We start from the raw sequence: 20,494 nt of genomic DNA on the forward strand, positions 1-20,494 counted from the left end.
GCGGCCGCCGCCGAGCGACAGCATCCTCAGGAGAGCCGCCCCAGGCTCCGCAGCCGCCTGCCTCGGCCCGCTCTCTGCGCTCCTCCGGGCCGTCGCCGCTGCCTGGCCGCTGGAGGGACACCGGGGCCCTTCACCTGCCCAGGGCGGGCGGGCACAGGGCAGAGAAGGCGTTAGAAGCGGGCGCCCAGGAGACCCCTTCTCAGCGTCTCAGCGCGTTGAGGAAAAGAGACAGCCGCGAGCCCCGGCGCTCCCTGCACCGGGTCCCCAAGTTCAGGGCGACACCCCTCAAAGGGGGTCTGTCCCGCACGGTGAGCTCCCCGGCCGCATCGGCCCCAGCCGGCCCTCAGGACTCCAGGCGCCTCTGGTGCCTGCGCCCTAGGCGCCCTCCCGGGTCCCCGGAGACGGCCAGCCCGCCCCCGGCGCCCACCATAGCCCGCGCGCCCCGGCTGGGCCATGCCCGGGCTGCGCCGGGACCGCCTGCTGACCCTGCTGCTGCTGGGCGCGCTGTTCTCCGCCGACCTCTACTTCCACCTCTGGCCCCAAGTGCAGCGCCAGCTGCGGCCCCGCGGGCGCCCGCCCGGCTGCCCGTGCTCGGGTCGCGCCTCCTCCGCGGCGTCCGCCGCCTCCTCGAATCCTGGCACCATCGCGCACAACTTTTCCCAAGCCGGGCCCCGGGCTGAGCAGGACCGCGGCGGCCGCAGCAGCCCGCGCTCCAAGCTGCAGGCCCTCTTCGCCCACCCGCTGTACAAGGTCCTGGAGGAGCCGCCTCTCCTGGGTCCCGAAGACTCGCTCCTGGCCAGCCAGGAGGCGCTGCGGTATTACCGGAGGAAGGTGGCCCGCTGGAACAGGTGAGGACCCCGCCCGGGAGACCCGAGCACCCGCGCGTCAGCCCGGCCTCCCAGTCCCATTCTCCCCCGCCGCCCGGGCCCTGGGCTGTGGCGACTTCGCCCAGTCCTGAAGCCCTGTCACTGCGCTTGGAGTGTGGCCCCCCGCGCAGACCCCACCAGCAATTGCGGACCTCAGAGTTCAGGCCCGAAGTAAGATATCTGTGGCAGAAAAAGTTTCTGGGCAGCGGCGCCAGAAAGAAATGCTCTCAGCCACTCCCCTTGAGCTCCCCGTTGTTGGCCGCCTAACCCCACTCCTGCTCCCCGGTGCCTTCCACCCCCTTTCTCTTTGTCCTGGTCTGGAAAGCCGCTGCTGGACTTCGGGTTTTTCAGAATGAGGTTTCCAAACAGAGCAACTCCAGAGCTGGTTCAAATTCAGCACTTGCCTCTGCTCTTTGGGCAGACCTGGGCACTTTCCAGAAAGCATGTTTACTCCCCCCAAGACCCAGCTCTTTCCCTTCCTTAGCCCTCTGCCCAGTGTCAGAGAGGACAGGATGTCAACTGGAGCAGTGCCCTAACACAGCCACCCACTGTTTGTATTCAAACGTGGCTTGACCCTGTCTAAACTGAAGCGCTCTAAACTGAAGGCAGTTTATTATCTTTTATTATCGTGATGATTTGGGTTAACTTGGATCTGAAGGTTGATGCTTTTGCAGAGAACAAAAAAAAAATCTGCCTTTGATTTTTTTTTTAACCCAAGCAAAATTTAGAGGGGGAGGGAGATGGGGGAGGGCTCCCAAACATATTTAAGATAAATTTAAGAAGGGTGTTTTTGTGAGGAGGTGGGAAGTATTAGAGAAGGCAGAGTAGTTAGCCCTGAGATCCCCAGCTCATGACAGAAAGCCTTTATAGGAGTTAAGGACTGTTTTGAAGTAGGAAACTTGTCTAAATATCACTTGTAACCAGAATTCACTTTCACACCACACCCATCTCTTCTCAATACAAGAGATTTCAAGATATGAGATGTCATCAGTAGTTTTATAGCTCCTCTGGAAGATGAGTAGACCATAAATCTTGGTTGAAACTCAGAGCTAGCCCAATTTAACTGTTTGCTCATTATTCTGTAGTGCTTAAAAATGAAGGGAGGGGGCGGGAATCAAACCCTTCGGAAAGAGGAAGAAGTTGAGAGTTATTGGCTGAAATCACTGTGGTGAATTTCAATTGCAACTCTGTGGCTAATGATTTTATATTAGAAGGAAAGCGGTTCTCAATTTCACTGTTAATTGCATGCAATAAAAAGACAGTTTGAGATTGCTTTTCAGACACTGTCACTTTCAATATTACCTTTATTTCATCAATAACATGGGACTCTGGATCAGTGAACTAGGAAATTTTGCCCTTGGAAACATTAGCTACACATTTATACAGATTTGAGAAAGAGGGACTATGGGAAGTCATTAGCTTTTGTAAATGTGGATCAGTGCTCACTCATTTAGTCACATTTTTGTGGCCTTAAACTTCCCTTATGATACTTTGGTCTAGAGGAAAGTCCAGAGACACACACATGCACAAACACTCACACACACACACACACACACACACACACACACACACACTTTCTGACCAGAATTGATGTTGATCATTTAACAGGGGATCAAAGGGACCTGGTGACCTTGCTGTATTCAGAGATCACAGAGTAGTTTTATGTGAATGGTTGAATATGACCATTTCCCAAGCAAGGTTTGTGGGCTACCACAGAGGATCGACTGCACTGATAAACGTGCAGATGGGTGGTGCACGCCTATAATCCCAGCTACTTTGGAGGCTGAGGCAGGAGGATGGAAAGTTCAAGGCCAGCCTGGGCAACTTAGCAAGACCCTATCTCAAAATATATTTTTTTAAAAAAAGAAAAAGAAACTGGGGACATGGCTCAGTGATAGAGTGTTTATCCAGCATGTGCAAGGCCCTGTGTCCAATCCCCAGTATTTCACCTCAGGGCCAGAGAACACCTTCCCTTCACCCAAACTGTACTGTAAACATCAACAGGATAATATTAATAAGCAGATGTGTAGTGACTTATACCAGTGCTCAAAATGGAAGCGAAAGATTCCTTAGCCAGTGTGGATTTGAACCACGCCCAGAGTTCTCTTGTAAGATGTACTAAGTATGAATACTACTCCCTTTAACCAGGGGGAACCCTCACTTAGGCACATAACCATGAGGACATGAGGAAGTGCAGATGAAGTTCATGTACGGCTGTGGTGCACAGGGCCAGAGGCACCACCGCATCCCCCTGTGGACACATAATCGAAATAGATAGCAAAGGAAGAACCAATGTAATTGGCCTGGCTAATTGTTTGTCTCTTGCACAGACAGACAAGCCCTCCTAGTCCATAGCCCCAAACCTGCCAATATGTAAAATGCAGTGATTTTATAAACACATGTGGATACCTCCATGCCAGTAATTACCTAACATTAACTACCATCCAAAATAAGCGTATCAGCAAACCGTCTGCCCCGCCAAGAAAGGTGCGAGTCACAAAATAAGCCAAATCAGCATCCTTTGCCACTGGCCCAGAAGAGACCATTAGTCTAAGTGGTTTCTCTTCTTTTTTTATTTTTTATTTTTGCCACCACACTAATAAGTTATGGTATGAAGTCAGAGAGTGTCTTTCTTTACACCTCCAGCTCATTACTGACAGGAGGTAGGTTGATGGCTTGTCCCCCCGCACAGCACAGGATGAAGCTCACCTACTGTTGTGAATGATTAGGCTCTCGGTCGATATTTCTTAGTTGGATGTCAATATTTAGTCATGTTGAAATGCAGAAGGCGGTACGCTGAGTGCAGGTGGGCTGTCCGTGTGCCCCCTGGCCCCTAGCCTTCAGCAAACCTGCTTAACCCTTGTTTCCTCTCCCCCTCCCTCCCTCCCTCCCTCCCTCCTTCCCTTTCTCCCCACGAATGTAACCAAGTGTGGCAAGTCCAAGTTTAAAAGGTAATCAGGGAAAGTGTTTCTGTCAGGCCGTCAGCCGCTGATCACAGCGGGCAAGCCGACGCCAGGCTCCATCAGGCCCCCTGACGCCTCTGGCACCTGTCTGGAATAATAGCGAAGAGGCAGGAGCGCAGGGAGCAGGGAGATGTCATTTCCACTATTCCTGGCCAGGAACTAACAAGCCAGAATTGTGCCGCTCTCAGTTTGGGTTCTTAATGGGCAATGATGGCGGCCGGCCTCACCTGGAGCTCAGGTGAGCGGTTCATGTTGTTGCTATACCGACATCCTTAAAGGCTGAGTCTGGGGTTTCTACTCTGGCCCACAAGCTGCCCAAGCCAGACAACATCCTTGGACATATCAAAACTAGTCATCTTGGCCTGGCCTTCTGCCAACACATTTTTGGTCGGTTCTTCTATAACCCTTAGTCTTGACCAAAGGCAAGGTCAAATAGGGTCGTGTCTCCCTGTGCAGAAACTCCAGCAGCTACAAAGCAAATGTGAGTTCCCTGCTCTCTGCTTTTCTTCCTGAACGTCTTGGTCAGCTATCAGCAAGGTGTTGCTGTCCTGCGATGGGAGAGTCTGCATCTCTCAGACTCCTGCACGCCTGTGTGTCCCCCATCCCCGGAAGCCCTTGCCGCCCCCTCTTCTACCTCTTTGCCATCACTGGAAGGAAGCCTGAGTCTCTGAAAATCACAGCAAAGAGACTAGGCAGCTTCTCAAAAGTGACAGTTGTTCAAGGGGAGGAAATTGGCTGAAGTTTTCCTGGGGGAAACTTTGAGAAGATCCAGAAGCCAAGGCAGATAGGAGAGGGAGGGGGACAGAAAGCCAGGATCTGAGATGAAAAAGAGAGTTCAGCTGGAAATAAGAATGGTGTAGGGGAGGAGTGTTTGAAGGATAAGCTGCTTGCCCCTATCGCATCCATGACATGAACGATATAATCTCTTCACTCTCCATCCTTGTTGCTCTTTGCAGTTCATCTCATGACTGCCCAGGGCTTTTGAACCGTAGCTTCCTTGTGAGCAGTTCAACCCACAAGGTGGACCAAACACTACTGACTTCCGAATGGTGACCACTTTCCTTTCTCCCAGCAGCAACAGGGCCTAGGCCCCTTTTCTGATTCCTCCGAAGTGGTCAGGCATGGCCTCCTGCAATTTGAAAATGTTCCTGAGCCACACCAGCTGTGTGTGTTCAGCAGAGGGCTGGGGATTCATTCCCATTCCTCCAATTAGAGCCTGGCTTGGCGGGTTTTGGAAAAGCTATTATTTTAGTGGTTTCTGAGTTCCCCGGACTTGTAACTGGAAAAAAAAAAAAAAAAAAAAAAAAAAAAAAAAACCTCTTCGCTCTTTTCAGAATTGAAAAATCTCCCTGCAGATAGCTCCTGAGGGGGACAGTCTAAAAGGCCATTTCCAGGTTTCTTCTGCTTCGTTCCAAACCCTGGTCCTCACTACCACAGCAATGACCTAAATCAGGGAGAGCATCCATTTTCTCCTTTCAAGGAGGACAGCACTTCCTATTCCAGCCAAAAAAAACAGAATTGTCTTATTGTTCCCAAGTCTTAACAACCTTCTTCTACCCCAACCCCAGATCTCATCCATCCTGGAAAACCAAGTGGCTAATTTTTCTCGTGCAAATCCTCCTACCTGGAACTTGCTTGCTGTGTGCTGGGTATTTTCCATACTCTTGTTCATTTGGGCCTCTCGGCTTCTCCACAAGTAGGTGCATGAGGTCAGAGTTCCAAGGTGGTCTCCCTGGGTTTCCAGCCCCCATGTACACACACTCTCCCTGTTATTCAAGCCAGTACTGATTTAGATACTGATGCAAGGGATTTTATGGATGTAATTAAAATTCCACGTTCATTGCCCTTGGGAGAGGGAAAAGACCTGGTAAGCCTAATCCAATCACATGCACCCTTAAAGCATTTTCCTGAGCTAACGAAACCTAAGGACGCCAGATATTAAAAGTACATTGTGCCATTGCTGACTTAAAAGGGAGGGGACCATGGGGCAAAGCATATGAGTGACCTTAGGAGCTAAGATTACCCCTAACCTAGAGCCAGCAAAAAAAAAAACAAAAAAAACAAAAAAAAAAAACAGAGACTTCAGTCCTACAACCACAAGAAAGTGAATTCTGCCACCAACAAGAATGAGCTTGGAAGCAGATTTTTTTTCCCCCCTTAGAGCCTCCAGATGAGAACTTGACCAGGCTGAGCTCCTTAGCATCAGTCTTCTGAGAGAGTGTGGCCACAGCAGGTTGGGCTTCTGACCTCCAAACCCGGGAGCCACGGGATGCTAAAGGAATTTTATTTTAAGCTATGGGGCTTGTGGTAATTTGTCACAATAGAATGTGAATACGGAGGAAACAGGATGAGAAGGTTATACAACCTGCCCAGAGTCGGGCAGCTAGCATACCAATACCACAGGCAGGCTTTGTCCCAGAGGGTCAGCTCCACAATCCATGTTCTCATACACCAACTCTGCCACCCTGTGTCCCTCTGTGTCCTTTCCTCTTTGGGAAAGTCTTTCCTGACAACCGTCACCCACTCGGATCCCTCTTGAGCTCTATACATCCTTTCCACATAGACCATACTTGTTAATGCCTATATCCAGCTGTAACTTCATGGAGCTTTGAAAGAGAATAAACAGCCACTTGCTCTTGGCATGAAAGGCCCCCAACTTGCACATGGTCGCCATGATACATCTGTTTCATGGTTTGCCACAGGGTAGAGCCAGAATAAATATCTCAGGAATGCCAAATTGGTAACAGATGACACCAGGGTTTAGGAGCTTTGGGTGAATGGCCTGTTATCTCCTATGAAAAAGGCCTGGGACAAAAGCCATTCCAGTTGTAACCCTCCCCCTAGAACTCGTCTACCCCTCCCTGTAAACATCTAGAGCAAAACCACTCCGCCGAGACCCTCTGAAATGTGTATCTGGGGTGCCCTTCCTCTTGCAGTAGGCTGAGTAAACTCCATTTCAGAAGTGGGCAGGGGGAGTACCAAGGAAAGTTGGGAACGTGTCGTTGCCAAGATGAGGGAATTTCTTCGGCTTCCTGTGCCTTCGGAGGAAGAGCAGCCAAGAAGTCTTGCACCAAAGAAAAAATGGGAAACACAAAGAACTTGACTTAGCCAAAGCAATCCCTGCCCTGCCCACTGGCAGGTGCTGACCTGTATTTTTCTCGTGATTATTCATTAAGCCAGAGGCCGATGAGAGCCTGCAGATTCTGCTGAAGTAGGCTTGCAGGTGGCTGGAAGCCGAGTGGGGATACCATTCTAAACAGCTGTGGTTTTAGCAGGGCAGAAGTGACTACCTGTTATTAGAGGCAGACACACACACACACACACACAAACACACACACACACACTCTCTCTCTCTCTCTCTCTCTCTCTCTCTCTCTCTCGCCTAATGAAAACCACAGTGTGGAAAAAGGCTTAGCTCTTTTTTTTTTGGTGCCCTGTCACTTGGCAGAATGTCCTCTGGTTGAAATGTGAAATCAGGACAGAACTGAGCTTGAGTGCTGGGGAGATGCTAGCATCCAGCACTTTCCATCCCTGGAGCCTGGCTTTTGGAAGCCAAGTGCCGGGGGCAGCCAGGAGAATTTGGCTTGAGCGAGAGGCAAAATGGAGTCCCAGAAAAGGGCTTATTTTGTTGGATTCACTAGTAATCAACCAGATAATAAATTTGGGAAGCCCCAGGAAGCAGAGCATAGTGAAGGACTATGGTTCCCTTGCAGCCAAGTGCCTGTAAGTAAAGTCAGCAAAACAGGGAGAGGGAGAGAGGAACTGAAGGAATGCAGGTACCGGGACACAGGACTAAGAAACTGGACCCTTTAAAAAAAAAATGGTGGCCTAGGAAGAGAGGGGAGTTTTAAGACTTAGGAGAGATCGATGGTCCAGAAAGGCATCCACTAAAGAATAGCAGAGCTATTCAGCCCTTGGAAGCCAAGCAAATTTGCCTTCTTCGATCACCAACATCTGGGTCAAGCTCCATGGGTCACAGGTCCATGTTTTGATGATGCTAACCAAAACTGAAATCTACACAGATAAACAGATCCTCTCTCCTGGCCAAGTCACGTGTCCCAGGGGGTTGGTTTTGTCAATTGAAATGGGATTTTGTACTTCTGATTCAGTTTTCTTCAGTATCTGGAAAGTCACAAATCCTGCAGGGAATGTGTGTCTATCCGTTTTCAAAGCCCAGCTCATGTTCTCTATTATCCCGAGTTAAGGATTATGCCTAACGAGTGGCTGCTTATCTCTGCATTCTGTGCTCCCCTGAGCACTCAGCGATACTAGAGAAAGTCAGGTTGACCAACTAAAATTCCATAATCACACTCAACCTCTTATCATCAAAAATTTCACGGCAGGAATTTTTAAAAATTTTTTTCATTTGTCCTTTTTTAGTTATACATGACAGTAGAATATATTTTGACATCATACGTACATGGAGTATAACTTCCCATTCTTGTGGCTATACGTGATGTGGGGTTACACTGGTTGTGTATTCATATGAACATAGGAAGGTTATGTCTGATGTTTTTCTACTGTCTTTCCTATTCCCATCCCGCCTCCCTTCCATTCATTCCCCTTTGTCTAATCCAATGAACTTCTATACTTCCCTCCTCCTCTTATTGTGTGCATTAATATCCACATGTCAGAGAGAACATTTGGCCTTTGGTTCTTAGGAACTGGCTTATTTCACTTAGCATGATAGCCTCCAGTTCCATCCATTTACTGGCATAATTCCACTCTTCTTTATGGCTGAGTAATTTCTGTCGTATAAATGTACCACATTTTCTTTATCCATTCATCTGTCAAAGGGCACCTAGGTCGGTTCGTTCATATTGTGAAAATGAGCTGCTGTAAACATGGATGTGGTTTTGACACTACAGTAGGCTGATTTTAAGTCCTTTGGATATATACTGAGAAGTGAGATCACTGGGTCAAATGGTGGTTCTATTCCCAGTTTTCTGAGGAATCTCCATACTGCTTTCCAGAGTGGTAGCACCAATTTGCAGTCCCACTAGCAATATATGTCACTGCAGGAATTTTTTAACTGGGCACATTGAATCCCAATTGAGTGCAGGTGAGATCCATAGTTCCCTTAAGTTATGCAAAATTTGCACCGTGAACCCGTTCACTTTCCTGGGAAACAGTTCATTCTATTTGCAGAGTCAACCCTGTACTCATGGAGATAGTTTGGTTTCACAAGGCAAAAAACCCAATCCCACTAGACGAAGCAGAAATAGGAAATGTAGCGGCTCAAGCAAGGGCGGAGGGCTGGCCTCTCACAACTGGAAACAGGCTTGGGCCTCTGCATCTGCTCTCCCTCTCTGCCGCCCGTCTGCCTGCCTGTCTTCATTCCTTCTGTGACTCACCTCCCAACAGCCCAGGAGGAGAGGCTTCTTGGCCTTCCTCCTTCAGTCTTCTCGGCCTCTGTGCCTCCCAGAAGAGTTAGCCTCAACCCCCTCCTTAAAGCAAGGTGGTCTTTATTTATTCTCTTTTGAATCTGTTTGTTTATGGATAAAGTTTTCTGGAGCCTATTTTTAGAGGTCAAAAGTTGGAAACTGACTCAGCATTTCTTCTACAATAATACTAATCCTCACCAAAGCTAACAGATGCTGAGGTTGAGTGGACCAAGTACACGATATCATCCTCCTCCCCTATTAACCCAAATATTTAGAAATAATGACGACTTGCTTCACTTTATCAAGTTCATTAAAACTTGTATTTTAGAAGCGTATCTCCAAAGACCGTTACTTATCCATTCGTCTATAGGGTATTTTTTATGTAGGTTAAGTATCTCTTATTTGAAATGCTTGGGACCAGACACTTTTGGGATTTCGGATTTTTTTTTTTTTAATTTTGGAATATTTGCACACGTACTGAGATTTCAGGGCTGATAACCAAGTCTAAACATGAAATTTATCTGTATTTCATATGCACCTTGTACAATGCACCTTGTACACATAGCCTGAAGGTAATTTTACACAATATTTTTAGTGCCCCTAAAATGTTTTGACGCCATGAGCTCAGGTGTGGAATATTCCACTTGTAACATCATTTCAACATGCAGAAAGTTGGATTGGGGGGCATTTAGATTTTGGACTGTTGCGTCAGAGATGTTCAACCTAAAATCATCGTTAACATTAGTCTCATGAACGTAGTCATTTCTTCTTCCCGGAGCTCTTTGAAATCATCTGTAAGGAGTTCACCAGTGAAAGCATGGGTCTATACACCAGTAAGAGGTTGACCTGAATGTTCCCAAGGGAAGGCATCTGGTCCATTCATAGTTTATCATAAACCAGCTCCACCCACTGCCCCAGCTTGGCTGGCCTTCAGTTGTCCACTGCAGACTCTGGGTGGGGGTTGGGGAAGGCATTTGGTAGGAGTCACGGGTACTGCCCTTGTAGCAACCCTGGAGGCCAAACCTCTAAGTGCACTCTCCACTGAAATGCGTGAAAACCTGCCCACGTGGGGGTAGCTCTGCTGGGAACCACCCTGCACACAACTCAAGGGCACCAAAGCACACAGCGGGAGATTTGTGTTCCCCATGATCATCCATAATGATAATCATTATGCTACCATGGTGTCATGATGAGAAATCGAGAAAGGATCTTCTAGTAGAATCTTCTATCAGAAAGTTTAAAATATCATCGAGGATAGGTTTCCTGCCACGGACTCTTCAGCCCCGCTGTCCTGGACTTTTTGGAAGAGAAGAGCCCTTAGGAGCTGCGTGCAGGGCCACAGCTGGGCATCTGAGATGTCACCCTCCCAGGAAGTTGGAAGTCAGGACTCTAAGCCAGAGGATCACTCAGCATTTCCTGAGCAACTTCTGGAAAGGGGATTAGTCACTGCATTTGTTTCCTAGAGCTGCCGCAAGAAATTGCCACTAAGCCGTGGATGGTGGCTTAAAATAACAGACTTCTTCCCGGGTTCTGGAAGCTGGAAACCGGATGTCAGCAAACCAGTGCTCCCTCCAGCGGCTCTGGGGGATAATCCAGCCTTTGCCCCTTCCACCTTCTAGTAACGGATCGCATTCTCTGACTTGCGGCCACTTCAGTCCTGTCTGTGCCTCTGTGGTCACACTGCCTCCAGCTCTGGCTCCGGTATCTGTGTCTCTCTTCCGTCAGAACATTTGTCATTGAACCAGCTCAGGATCCTCAACTGAGTCGCATTTGCAAAGACTCATTTTCCAAACGAGGACCCATTCCCAGGTTCTGGGGCTCAGGTCAGGGACATGTCATTTGGGGACCACCACTTAGCCCATGACACCCGCATGTCATTACAGTAACCTTTAAAACAATGGTTTTTTTTTTTTAATCTTGGAGATAAAAGAGAATCAAAGATTATATGTTAGACAATCTTTTAGATAGATCATAAAATAATCATGAAATGCTGCGATATAAAATAAATGTAAAAGGGTTGAAAAAAATGGGGCCAAAAGGAAAATAAGGATACAGAAGACAATAGGGCTGGGAGTGAGGATTCTCTCGGAATGTTTGCCAGGAAAACCTGCCCCCCCACCCCCAGCTGCGTCTATTAGGTCAAAACCAGCGAGGGGCACACAAGAATGTGGTGATTCCCAGTGGTGACTCAGAAAAGTCTTCTGCAGCCAGAGAGGACCAGTGTGGTCAGTGGAAGGACTGGCATCCTCCACCACATCCTTAAGGGAGTTTCCCAGTGGAGGCTCTTGGTGCATCCCTGGGCATAGCAGAATGCGCTGTGTCCCAGAGCGTAAAACCACACCCATAGATAGAAGCTCCACAACCCAGACCTGGTCCTTGCGCCTGCTGGATTGTCTCATTGAAGGAAAGAATTTAAAGCCTGGAGGTTCCAGAGCAGTGGCAGCAGTTGGATCTCTTGGGCTGTCCTGCACAAGCCTCACCTTTATCTCATGGCCTCTGGTCAGCATTGGGTGACAGTGCATTTAGGATAAAACTCCCAGCAGCGTGTGAACGGCAGCTTTCCCGGGTCATCACTCAATGCAGAGGAACAGACTTGGTAATTAGCTGAACTTGGAGGCAGGAACAACAGGCTCTTGATGTAGGTGGTGGAATCACATGGAATAGGCCTGCGGACTCAAAGCCACTGACTACTGTCCAGAGAAGGGCCAAATCCAAAGGCCAGCCTGGATTCTCCTTGCATTATACCTTTGGATCTGCTAGGACGAGCCGACGGGTAATCAATCATCCATACACCATGGAACATGTCTGCAAGTTTGGGAGCCGGAAAAAATATTCAAATAGATTATAACCAAATGGAAATCATTCATAAAGCAGCCATTGGACGGCTAATTGATCAGTGGCCCTTCCAGTTGCATTGCATTGCAAACTGAACACCCCAGTTCACGGTGAAGCGGCATTCTGCTCTCTAATTAACCACGAACCCATTAAAAGGTGGGAGAAGTCAGCCAAAAACGATGAGCTTGGATTTAGAGCAGTTGATCGGCAGCCCTTGTTTTTTGGCAGGCACAGAGCCAGTGGGCTGGTAAGGCCTCCTGTGGTTTGTGATAGTAAAGCCATTTTTATCTGCGTGCGTTAAAAAAAAAAAAAAATGTCTTTGCTCTTCATGCATCAGGCAGGGGCTGCTGTGCCCAACTCATCCAGAAGAATTATTTACTCATGAAGGTATAGATTCAGAGGCTGCTGGGTCAGGGCAGGGGAGGCCCACTGGAAAGGATTAGCCGGCTCCTTCTGGTTTTCTGGCTCTTCCTGTCCAATCCCCCAGCCAAAGGGGCTAACGGCTGCACTCTCTCTCCCCAAGCCCATCGGGGATCCTAACGCCACTTGATGCCCTCTTGTTTATTGATCTGCTTCATAATAACGTCGCTAGATCATAAGCTCTGTAAGGATTTTTTTGGAGGGTTGAAAGATGACTCTAAATAAGTAAATAAGATGTATCCATGTCCTAATCCCCAGGTGCTGTGACTGTGATCTATTGGGGGAGAAGTTCTTTGTTAATATAATTACCTTGAGAATTGGTTAATGGACTCAGGTTGAGAGAGGAATTATTCAGGTGGTTCCCCAAATTCCACACCAAGTGTCCCTAGAAGAGAAAGGCAGAGGAAGATCAGACACAGACAGAAGAGGAGACCGGGTCATCGAGAAGGCAGAGGCTGGAGGGAGGGGGCCACAAGCTAAAGGGGCACCAACAGCCACCAGAAGCCAGAAGAAGCAAAAATGGATTCTCTGCCAGGGTCCCCAGGAGGAGCACAGCGCTGCCCAAACCTTGATTTCAAACTCTCCGACTCCAGAACTGTGAAAGAGAACATTTATTTTCAGCTACAGGTGTGTGGTCATTCCTTGCATCAGTCACAGGACCTTAACGGAAGAAAGGAAGTGGGTTTGCCCTGGTATTTAAAATGTAGTCGTAGGCCCTCGATAAATGTTCAGTAAATGAATAAATAGAAGAGCTTAAACTCTAGGTTTGAATCCTGGCTCTTCCTCATAAGTACTACGATGCATGAAACTTATTTCCTCAAGCCTCAGTTTCCTGGTCTGTGAAGTGGGATACCCACCCAGAGGTGTGCCTGGGAGGTAGAGTCACAGTTTGTAGGTAATGCACAGAGCTGGATTCCTCATTCATTGGATGCTGAACCACCAGCCGATGAAGGATCACTTGTTGGTTATTCTCTTATATCCTGTCAGACAGCTTTGTGTCACTGTGACAAATAACCTGAGAAAAACAACTTAAAGAAGGAAAAAAAAATTATTTGGGCTCATGGTGTCATAGGGTTAGATCATGGTTGGCTGGCTCCATTGCTTTGGACCTGAGGTGAGGCAGAACATCATGGAGGAAGGATGTGGAGGAGCAAAGCTGCTCACTTTGTGGCAGCCAGGAAACAGAAAGAGAGGGAGGAATGGACCAGGAAAAGACAATAATCCCAAGGCCATGTCCCTAGTGACCTTCTTCCTCCAACCATGCCCACTGCCTACAGTCTCCACCATCTCCTAGTAGTCCTCATGAGCCAACCACTTCCCCCAAAGCCCCACCTCGGATCATTGCTTCCTTGGGGACCAAGCCTTCAACACGTGAGTCTTTGGGGGATACTTTACATGCAGACCATAATAGTTCCCTGAGTTACACGATTCCTATGGATATCCAGGCCCCTGTATTTACATTCGATGCTCTAGCTGCTGATAGAGAAGCAGCATCCGTGGTCTCCCAAGGCCAGGGAAAAGCACTAGTGTTTCCTGCCTGGTCATTGCCCTCCCTTGACCTAAATGCAGCTGGTCTTTCCAGACAGAAAACACAAGTTGATCTCCCCTCCATCACTGTGATGTCAGATACCTGGTGATTCCAGATGGGGAGAAAACAGCATCAGTCTGCAGTCAGTGCACCTGTTTCAGAAACTATGCACCCACACACAATGCACACATGCACATAAGCACACACACACACACATGCACATAAGCACACACACATACACATAAGCACACACACACACACATTGCAGATTCTAGGTCTCCTCTGTTTGTTTGTTTTTTCTTGCAACAAAGCATGTATTAAACGGGCTGCTGTCTGTTCTTGGGAGACCTTTATCCTCTAACCATGCTTCTGGAGGGTTAGAGACATGGCTGGCAGCTGACCCTTGTCACGCACTTTGTGCTCATCACAGTTTTTACACACTATCTCATTTGATCCTCACGACAACCCCATAAGTAGTTACCGTCATTATCCTCCAATTCAGATAAAGGAAGTGGCTCTGAGGGGCTGGGGTACACCGGAACTGAGATTTCAACATCACATCTTTGGGACTCCAGAGCTGAAATTTAGCACTGAGTTTAACCTCATCTTGTGTCTTAAGCCGGGTCCTGGAAACATATAGGAGACAAGACTTGCGCTCAGAAGGTTTAGTGGGCAGCATTCTTCCAGAACCTTCTATATGATAAGGTAGGCAGCTGTGGCCTTGCTGGAAGACAAGTTGGCAATAATCATCAGAAGTTTTAAAAATGGTCCAAATCATGAATCTTTCTATCCCTTACACAAATTTTTTTAAGACCCAAAAAAAAAAAAAAATGTTTGGCTTCTTATAATCAGAAGGAAAATCGTTATAGGTGGACTTTCTCACCCATAGTCTGATTTCACGCTTGGGTTTGATCGCGTGCAGCCACTTACTAGGAGTGCCACCTTGAATGAGTCATCGGAGCCGACACCTGACCCCCTGTCTTTACCATGGCAGGGATAGCGATGACATTACTGACCTCCTAAGGAGTTTCTGTGAGGGTTAAAGGAGCTAAATTTACCAAGTGCTGAAAACAGCGCCTGGGGCAGGATGAGGCTATGCTGTCGGCCAGCTGTCCTCCCTGTTGTCACCTGGAGGCCCCTCTTGGTCTTCTTCCTCTGAAATCTGATTTTTGCTCACTGGGACAGAAACCTCTGAGTCCCCCCACCCCGGGAGGGTGCGTGATAAGCCCCTTCTCGTTCAAATCCTTCCCAGTTCACTGGAGCTCAGAAGCCTCACATCACCATCTGGAGGTCTCTCACTCAACTGCGGGGCCAGCAGGGCTCTGTCCCTGTGAGGGCAGGAGGGGGTCAGCACCCAGTTAGGCCAGAGTGGAAACAAGGGGTCCATTGCGACACAGCATGAAGCCAGCTCTGAGAAGGAGAAACGATTGTGTTTTTTACCAGAAGGGAAGTGCATGTTGGGAAACCAGCCCATTTGGCAAAACCTCACAAAATCTTGGTACAGTCATTGCTTTCTCAACAGCAAACAAATAAGCAGGTTCAGCGATTCTCCCACCACACCACCATCACGCTCTTTCAGGAGTCACCATCAAAATTAAAATTTATGACAAAGCATCACTTGCTCTGTGGCCACCAGGGAAGAGCAGAAAAGGGTCAGGTCAAAAACTTAGCTTTGAGTCCTTCTTCACTTACTCTATTTTACTTCATGAATCTTAATTCCCTTAATTTGCAGGGCCCCAGGGGGATTGGAATAAGGGACAAACCCCTCAAAATACCTTTGGATTAAGCTCTGCACACATGCACATTAATAGTATTAAATAAAAAGACATATCATGTGTGTTTAAGTACCAAGAAGCTGTAACAGAGGCATTACAGCTCAACAAAATCCATGTCCCCTTATGGTGTCCCAGCCCCCTTGCAGTTAGGTGGGGTCACATGACCAGCTGTAGCCAATGGGATGCCAGCTTAAGTGAGGTACATCACTTCCTTTGAAAGAATTCAGAGCCAGTACTGAACCCCCCAGTTCCTCTCTTTTCTTTCCCCAATGACCGTCAAGGTTACAAGTCGGGATCTTGGTATGTCCATCAAGCACGGTCCCTGAGTCACTCTGTAGAGCAGAAGCCCTACTGACCTTCATTAGACAAGTAGCATAGTTGACAAATAAGCCTATGTTGTGTGAAGTCACTGAGATTTCAGGATTAAGTTGTTACTGTAGCAGAACCTCACCTACCCTGACTAACACAGCAGGTAAATAGTACAGATGGATTTTGCTCTACTGACTCAGCATGAAAGAAATATGACACTGATTTATTTTTCAAAAATCAAATCAAATGAGATCCTAAGCCCCCTTTTAGTTTAGATTGGGTGGAAATTCAATCTCGGTCACTACCAGAGCTCCTTTCCCCAAGCCCCTTTAGAGTAATTATCTGAGGTCTGGGCAGCATGACATTGGAAGGGGGCCATCCCTGTTCCATCACTGGAACTCATGCAGGTGGGTAGCTTCTGTTGCTTCTGGGTCAAGCTCCAGCACAAGATGAATTTGCTGAGGCTGGATTTCTGGAGGCCTAAAATGTGTCTTCCTCGTTATTCGCCCGGCATCCTCCATCACCACAGGTCATGTCCAGGAAACAGGCCAGACAGGACCCCAGCCAACTTTCCTCTCCTAATCTTAGAATCTTCATGCTTCCCCCAAATGTTATGCTTCTTTATGCACTTCCTGCTTTCTGCCAAATCCCCCTGCCTGACACTCCTTCCCTGGGTCTAGACTTTGAAACAAAGAGTCCAGGGAAGGAGTGAAGAAACTGTCCCTGAATCATAAACACCATCTGAGACAAGGAAACAGGCCCAGCTACCCTCTTAGGATCGGAATGGGGAAAATTCTGGAGGAACAAAAAAATACATTAATATCTCAATTAATTACCTTACCATACGGTTGACTGCTCATGCTGAGAAGAAAAATAAGCCAGAAAAATCCACAATTATTCTGTTTGCAAATCAAGTGGAAAAAAAATAATATCATTCAAATTAGTACTAGCTCACAGGCCAAGGACTTGGGAGAATTTAATCTGGGTGAACCACAAGGAAATCTGCTGATAAACCATGAAAATATGTGCCCCTAGCCGAACCCCCTTTTGCAATCGCCCACATTCAGATTCCCCACATTCAAATCTTTATCTCCTTCCAGTGCCCATGCCTGTGTCGTAGGGAGTGAGGCAGAGTTCCAACACTTTAAAAAACAAACGTATTCTGGTAAATTATTGATCATTAGAGGACCCAGGGTGTGGGTTTTTAGACCTCCTGAATTCTCTTGGTCTACTCCCAGGACTCAGAAAAATGGTAGAAGAGACTCATGTCCCTCCAGTGATTCAATGTTGATGGCGTCTACTAATTGTGTGTGTGTGTGTGTGTGTGAGAGAGAGAGAGAGAGAGAGACAGAGACAGAGAGAGAGAGAGAGAGAGACTGATTTTAGAATTGTACAGTGAGTGGATGAAAAGTACCAAAATTGTGACATGTAAATAGATGGATGACACATCTCTTGCAAGACCCACGTGTGTTCGTGTCTTATCAATGTGCGTCTTAGGTGGGTTATGAGTCTAAAAAGTAAATGCCTGCTGACTCAAGTGTGTGCGTCCTTCTCTTAACAATGAAGTCACATTTTTAACTTTTGCTGTGTCGAAGATATGGAAGGAGTCTCGGAGGCCCCGTGGAAGGCTTTTATGCTGTCTACGGAAAATATTAAATTGCATGGAGTCCAAAATCCATCATAGCAATTTTCAGTTGTCATCAGGGGATTAAGTGCTTAATTTGCTCATGAGTCTGTGGCGCTAGCCCAGGGTTTCTAACCTCAGTGTGACTGACATTTGGGGCCGGGCGATTTTCGGTTGTGTGGATCTGTCCTTTGCATTATAGGATATTTACAGCACCCCTTAGCACTTCCCCCATCAACTGTGACAACCAGCAGTGTCTCTGGACGCTGCCAAATGTCCCCAAAGGTGCGAAATCACCCCTCGTTGAGGACCACAGGTCTACACTGCCCAGTTAACAGTCCTGTGGAAAGACATAGACTGTGGCCCGGAGGCTTCTGCTCTGTGAATCATCCCTCCACAATCGGCAGCTCAGTCTGGTGGTAACATCTCCTGTTTCTGGAAATGGGTGTGTGCTACAGAGAATCCGGGGGGTGGCCCTGTGCCGTGCACGGCAGTGATGTAAGAAAGCCCCTCTGAACTGTGGCCCCTCTCTGAGCCCCGACCATCTTTTTTTTTAATATTTATTTTTTAGTCATAGGTGGACACATATCTTTATTTTTTTAATGTCATCCTGAGGATCGAACCCAGGGCCTCATGCGTGCTAGGTGAGCACTCTACCTCTGAGCCACACTCTCAAGCCCCAAGCCCCGACCTTCTTTACGTGCAGCACCCCCAGAGCCTGCAGCTCCCCCCGTACTTACTTCTGCTGAGCCTGTGGTGTCTGGAACCATTTCCATTCTTAGCTCTATGGCCAGAGAATAGAATAGAATGGGCTAGAATCTCGGAAACATTGCCCGGCTAAAAGGAAGCTTCTGGATCCCTGGCGTGCCTGTGGGCATGGTTCTTTTGTTCTCCCCGAGGGTGTCCAGTCTACCCCCAACTTCAGCACTGGGTTGGAAAGCTGCTGTGGAGGGAGAGATGGAGGTTTCTCACTGAAGTCACAGTTCCAGCCCCTGGAGTGTCCCTTCTGGCTTGCCGTAGTCATCTAGCTCAATTGGGGGCCATCTAGACTCAGATCTGTCAGGCCATCCAAAGGCAGCAGGGGCTGAGCCAAATGGGTGACCCTGCCACAGGGACAAGACCATGGGAAAAAAGTCATGAGGAACCAGGTCTCCTGACCTTATCTCCTGTTTCTGCATCAGTTGAGCAAGTCCCTTTACCCCTGGTCCCCAGCGACCTGTAACTAACATTGGCACAATCCCCTCTGGCAAGTGTCCGACAGGCATGTACGACGAGGCTGTCCCTACCTGGGTGGCTTCTCCACGCAGCATTGATGGACCTACAAGTCCCTCTCGTGGGGAGAGGTGGAGCCCTCAGGCAGGACCCCTGAGTACTTGCTTGTTCCCTGTCACTTTAGTGTCCTTACGGGAGCCGTCTCACTGACTGGCCATCCACTCACAGAGCTCGCTGTCCATCCCTGTTTCAGAATTTGGGGTGGGGGGGGTGGGATGGAGAGGCAGCCACCCCTCCCCAGCCTGCCCCACCCACGTCCCCCAGCGAGAGTTCCCAGGCTCAGGAATGGTGGCTCTTCGGGGATGCCCTTGGAACTTGGTCTCAGGAGCAGCAGCGCCCAGGGTCCACGCCATGCCTGGTGGCCTCCCCCAGCTCCACCAGCTCCACGCCAACAGGTGCTGGTCTTGGTCCACTGCCACGGCCATCACACGTGGCCCCAGGCTGGATGGCTTAAAACAACCGAAGTTTGTTCTTCTACGTTTCGGGAGGCCAGAGTCCAAACGCAAAAAGTATGCAAGGCTGTGGTCCCTCCTAAGGCTCCAGAGGAGGACCCTTTCTTGTCTCATCCAGCTTCTGGTGACCCCAGGTATTTCTGGACTGTTCTCCCTTCAAACCTTTCTCGGCCACCGTGGTCACATTGCTCCTTTTCTTCTCTGTCCTCTTCTCTGCACACATCTATTAACCCAGGGGCACTTTACCACTGAGCTACATCCCCGATCCTTTTTACTTTTTATTTTGAGCCAGGGTCTCACCAACTTCTTTAGGGCCTCCCTAAGTTGCTGAGGCTGGCCTCTGAACTTCTGAACCTCCTGCCTCAACCTCCTGAGTCACTGGGATTTACAGGTGTGTGCACCTGTGCCCAGCTGATAAGTGTCTATCTTATGAGGATACTTAGGATTTCATTTAGGGCACACCCAGATAATCTAGGATCATCTCACCATCGCAAGATCCTCAGCATAATCACATCTTCAATTCCCTTTGGCCACATAAGACGACATTCACAGTTTCCAAGGATTAGGGCATGAGTATCGCTTAGGGAGTCATTATTGAGCCTCCAGAAGGGCAATACTAGGGAATGCAAATTAGAACTCTTGTCCTCACCAGATAAGCAGAACTCAGGCAAATGGGACATTAAGCAGAAATTTCAAGTATTTCTCCACAGTCCTCTTTCCCCACATGAGGCACAGAGGTACCTATATCGATGGAAAAATCACAGTAATAATAACTCACATAAGCAATTATCAGTCCATGTAATCCTCACTAAAATCCCATGAGGCAGGTACAATTATTCTCCTTTTCTAATGGGATAAGGCACAGAGAGATCAGATAACTTGCCCTGGGTCACACAGCTTATGAACGGTCAACTAAACCAGACTTGGGTACCTGTCCCACCCTCCCTATCTCTAGATTTGCAAACTCATCAGTAATAGTGACTCGGATTTACAGACACAGTAGTTCTGCCCCCATCACCTCCTCCTAGAGATCAAGCTGACTCACGAGCTAGCTGGGCAGAGACCC

General features: G+C 48.2%; 1 protein-coding gene and 1 long non-coding RNA gene across 3 annotated transcripts in view; one reads left to right on the forward strand and one right to left on the reverse strand.

Moving 5' to 3' along the window:
• The window catches only part of LOC110598438 (uncharacterized), a 47,090-nt gene extending 41,371 nt beyond the window's left edge, over positions 1 to 5,719 (reverse strand). The window contains exon 1 of one of the 2 annotated variants that reach the window (XR_002484274.3): positions 5,454 to 5,719. This is a non-coding gene — a long non-coding RNA (uncharacterized LOC110598438). The remainder of the gene's footprint in view (positions 1 to 5,453) is intronic. The other variant, XR_013435986.1, reaches the window with a different exon arrangement.
• Positions 454 to 20,494, forward strand: part of Fam20a (FAM20A golgi associated secretory pathway pseudokinase) — a 54,073-nt gene continuing 34,032 nt past the window's right edge. The window contains exon 1 of the mRNA XM_005328246.5: positions 454 to 848. Coding sequence (XP_005328303.2) covers positions 454 to 848 — 395 coding nt within the window. The remainder of the gene's footprint in view (positions 849 to 20,494) is intronic.

The sequence above is a fragment of the Ictidomys tridecemlineatus genome, chromosome 3 (assembly GCF_052094955.1).
Source record: "Ictidomys tridecemlineatus isolate mIctTri1 chromosome 3, mIctTri1.hap1, whole genome shotgun sequence".
Classification (NCBI taxonomy): Eukaryota; Metazoa; Chordata; class Mammalia; order Rodentia; family Sciuridae; genus Ictidomys; species Ictidomys tridecemlineatus.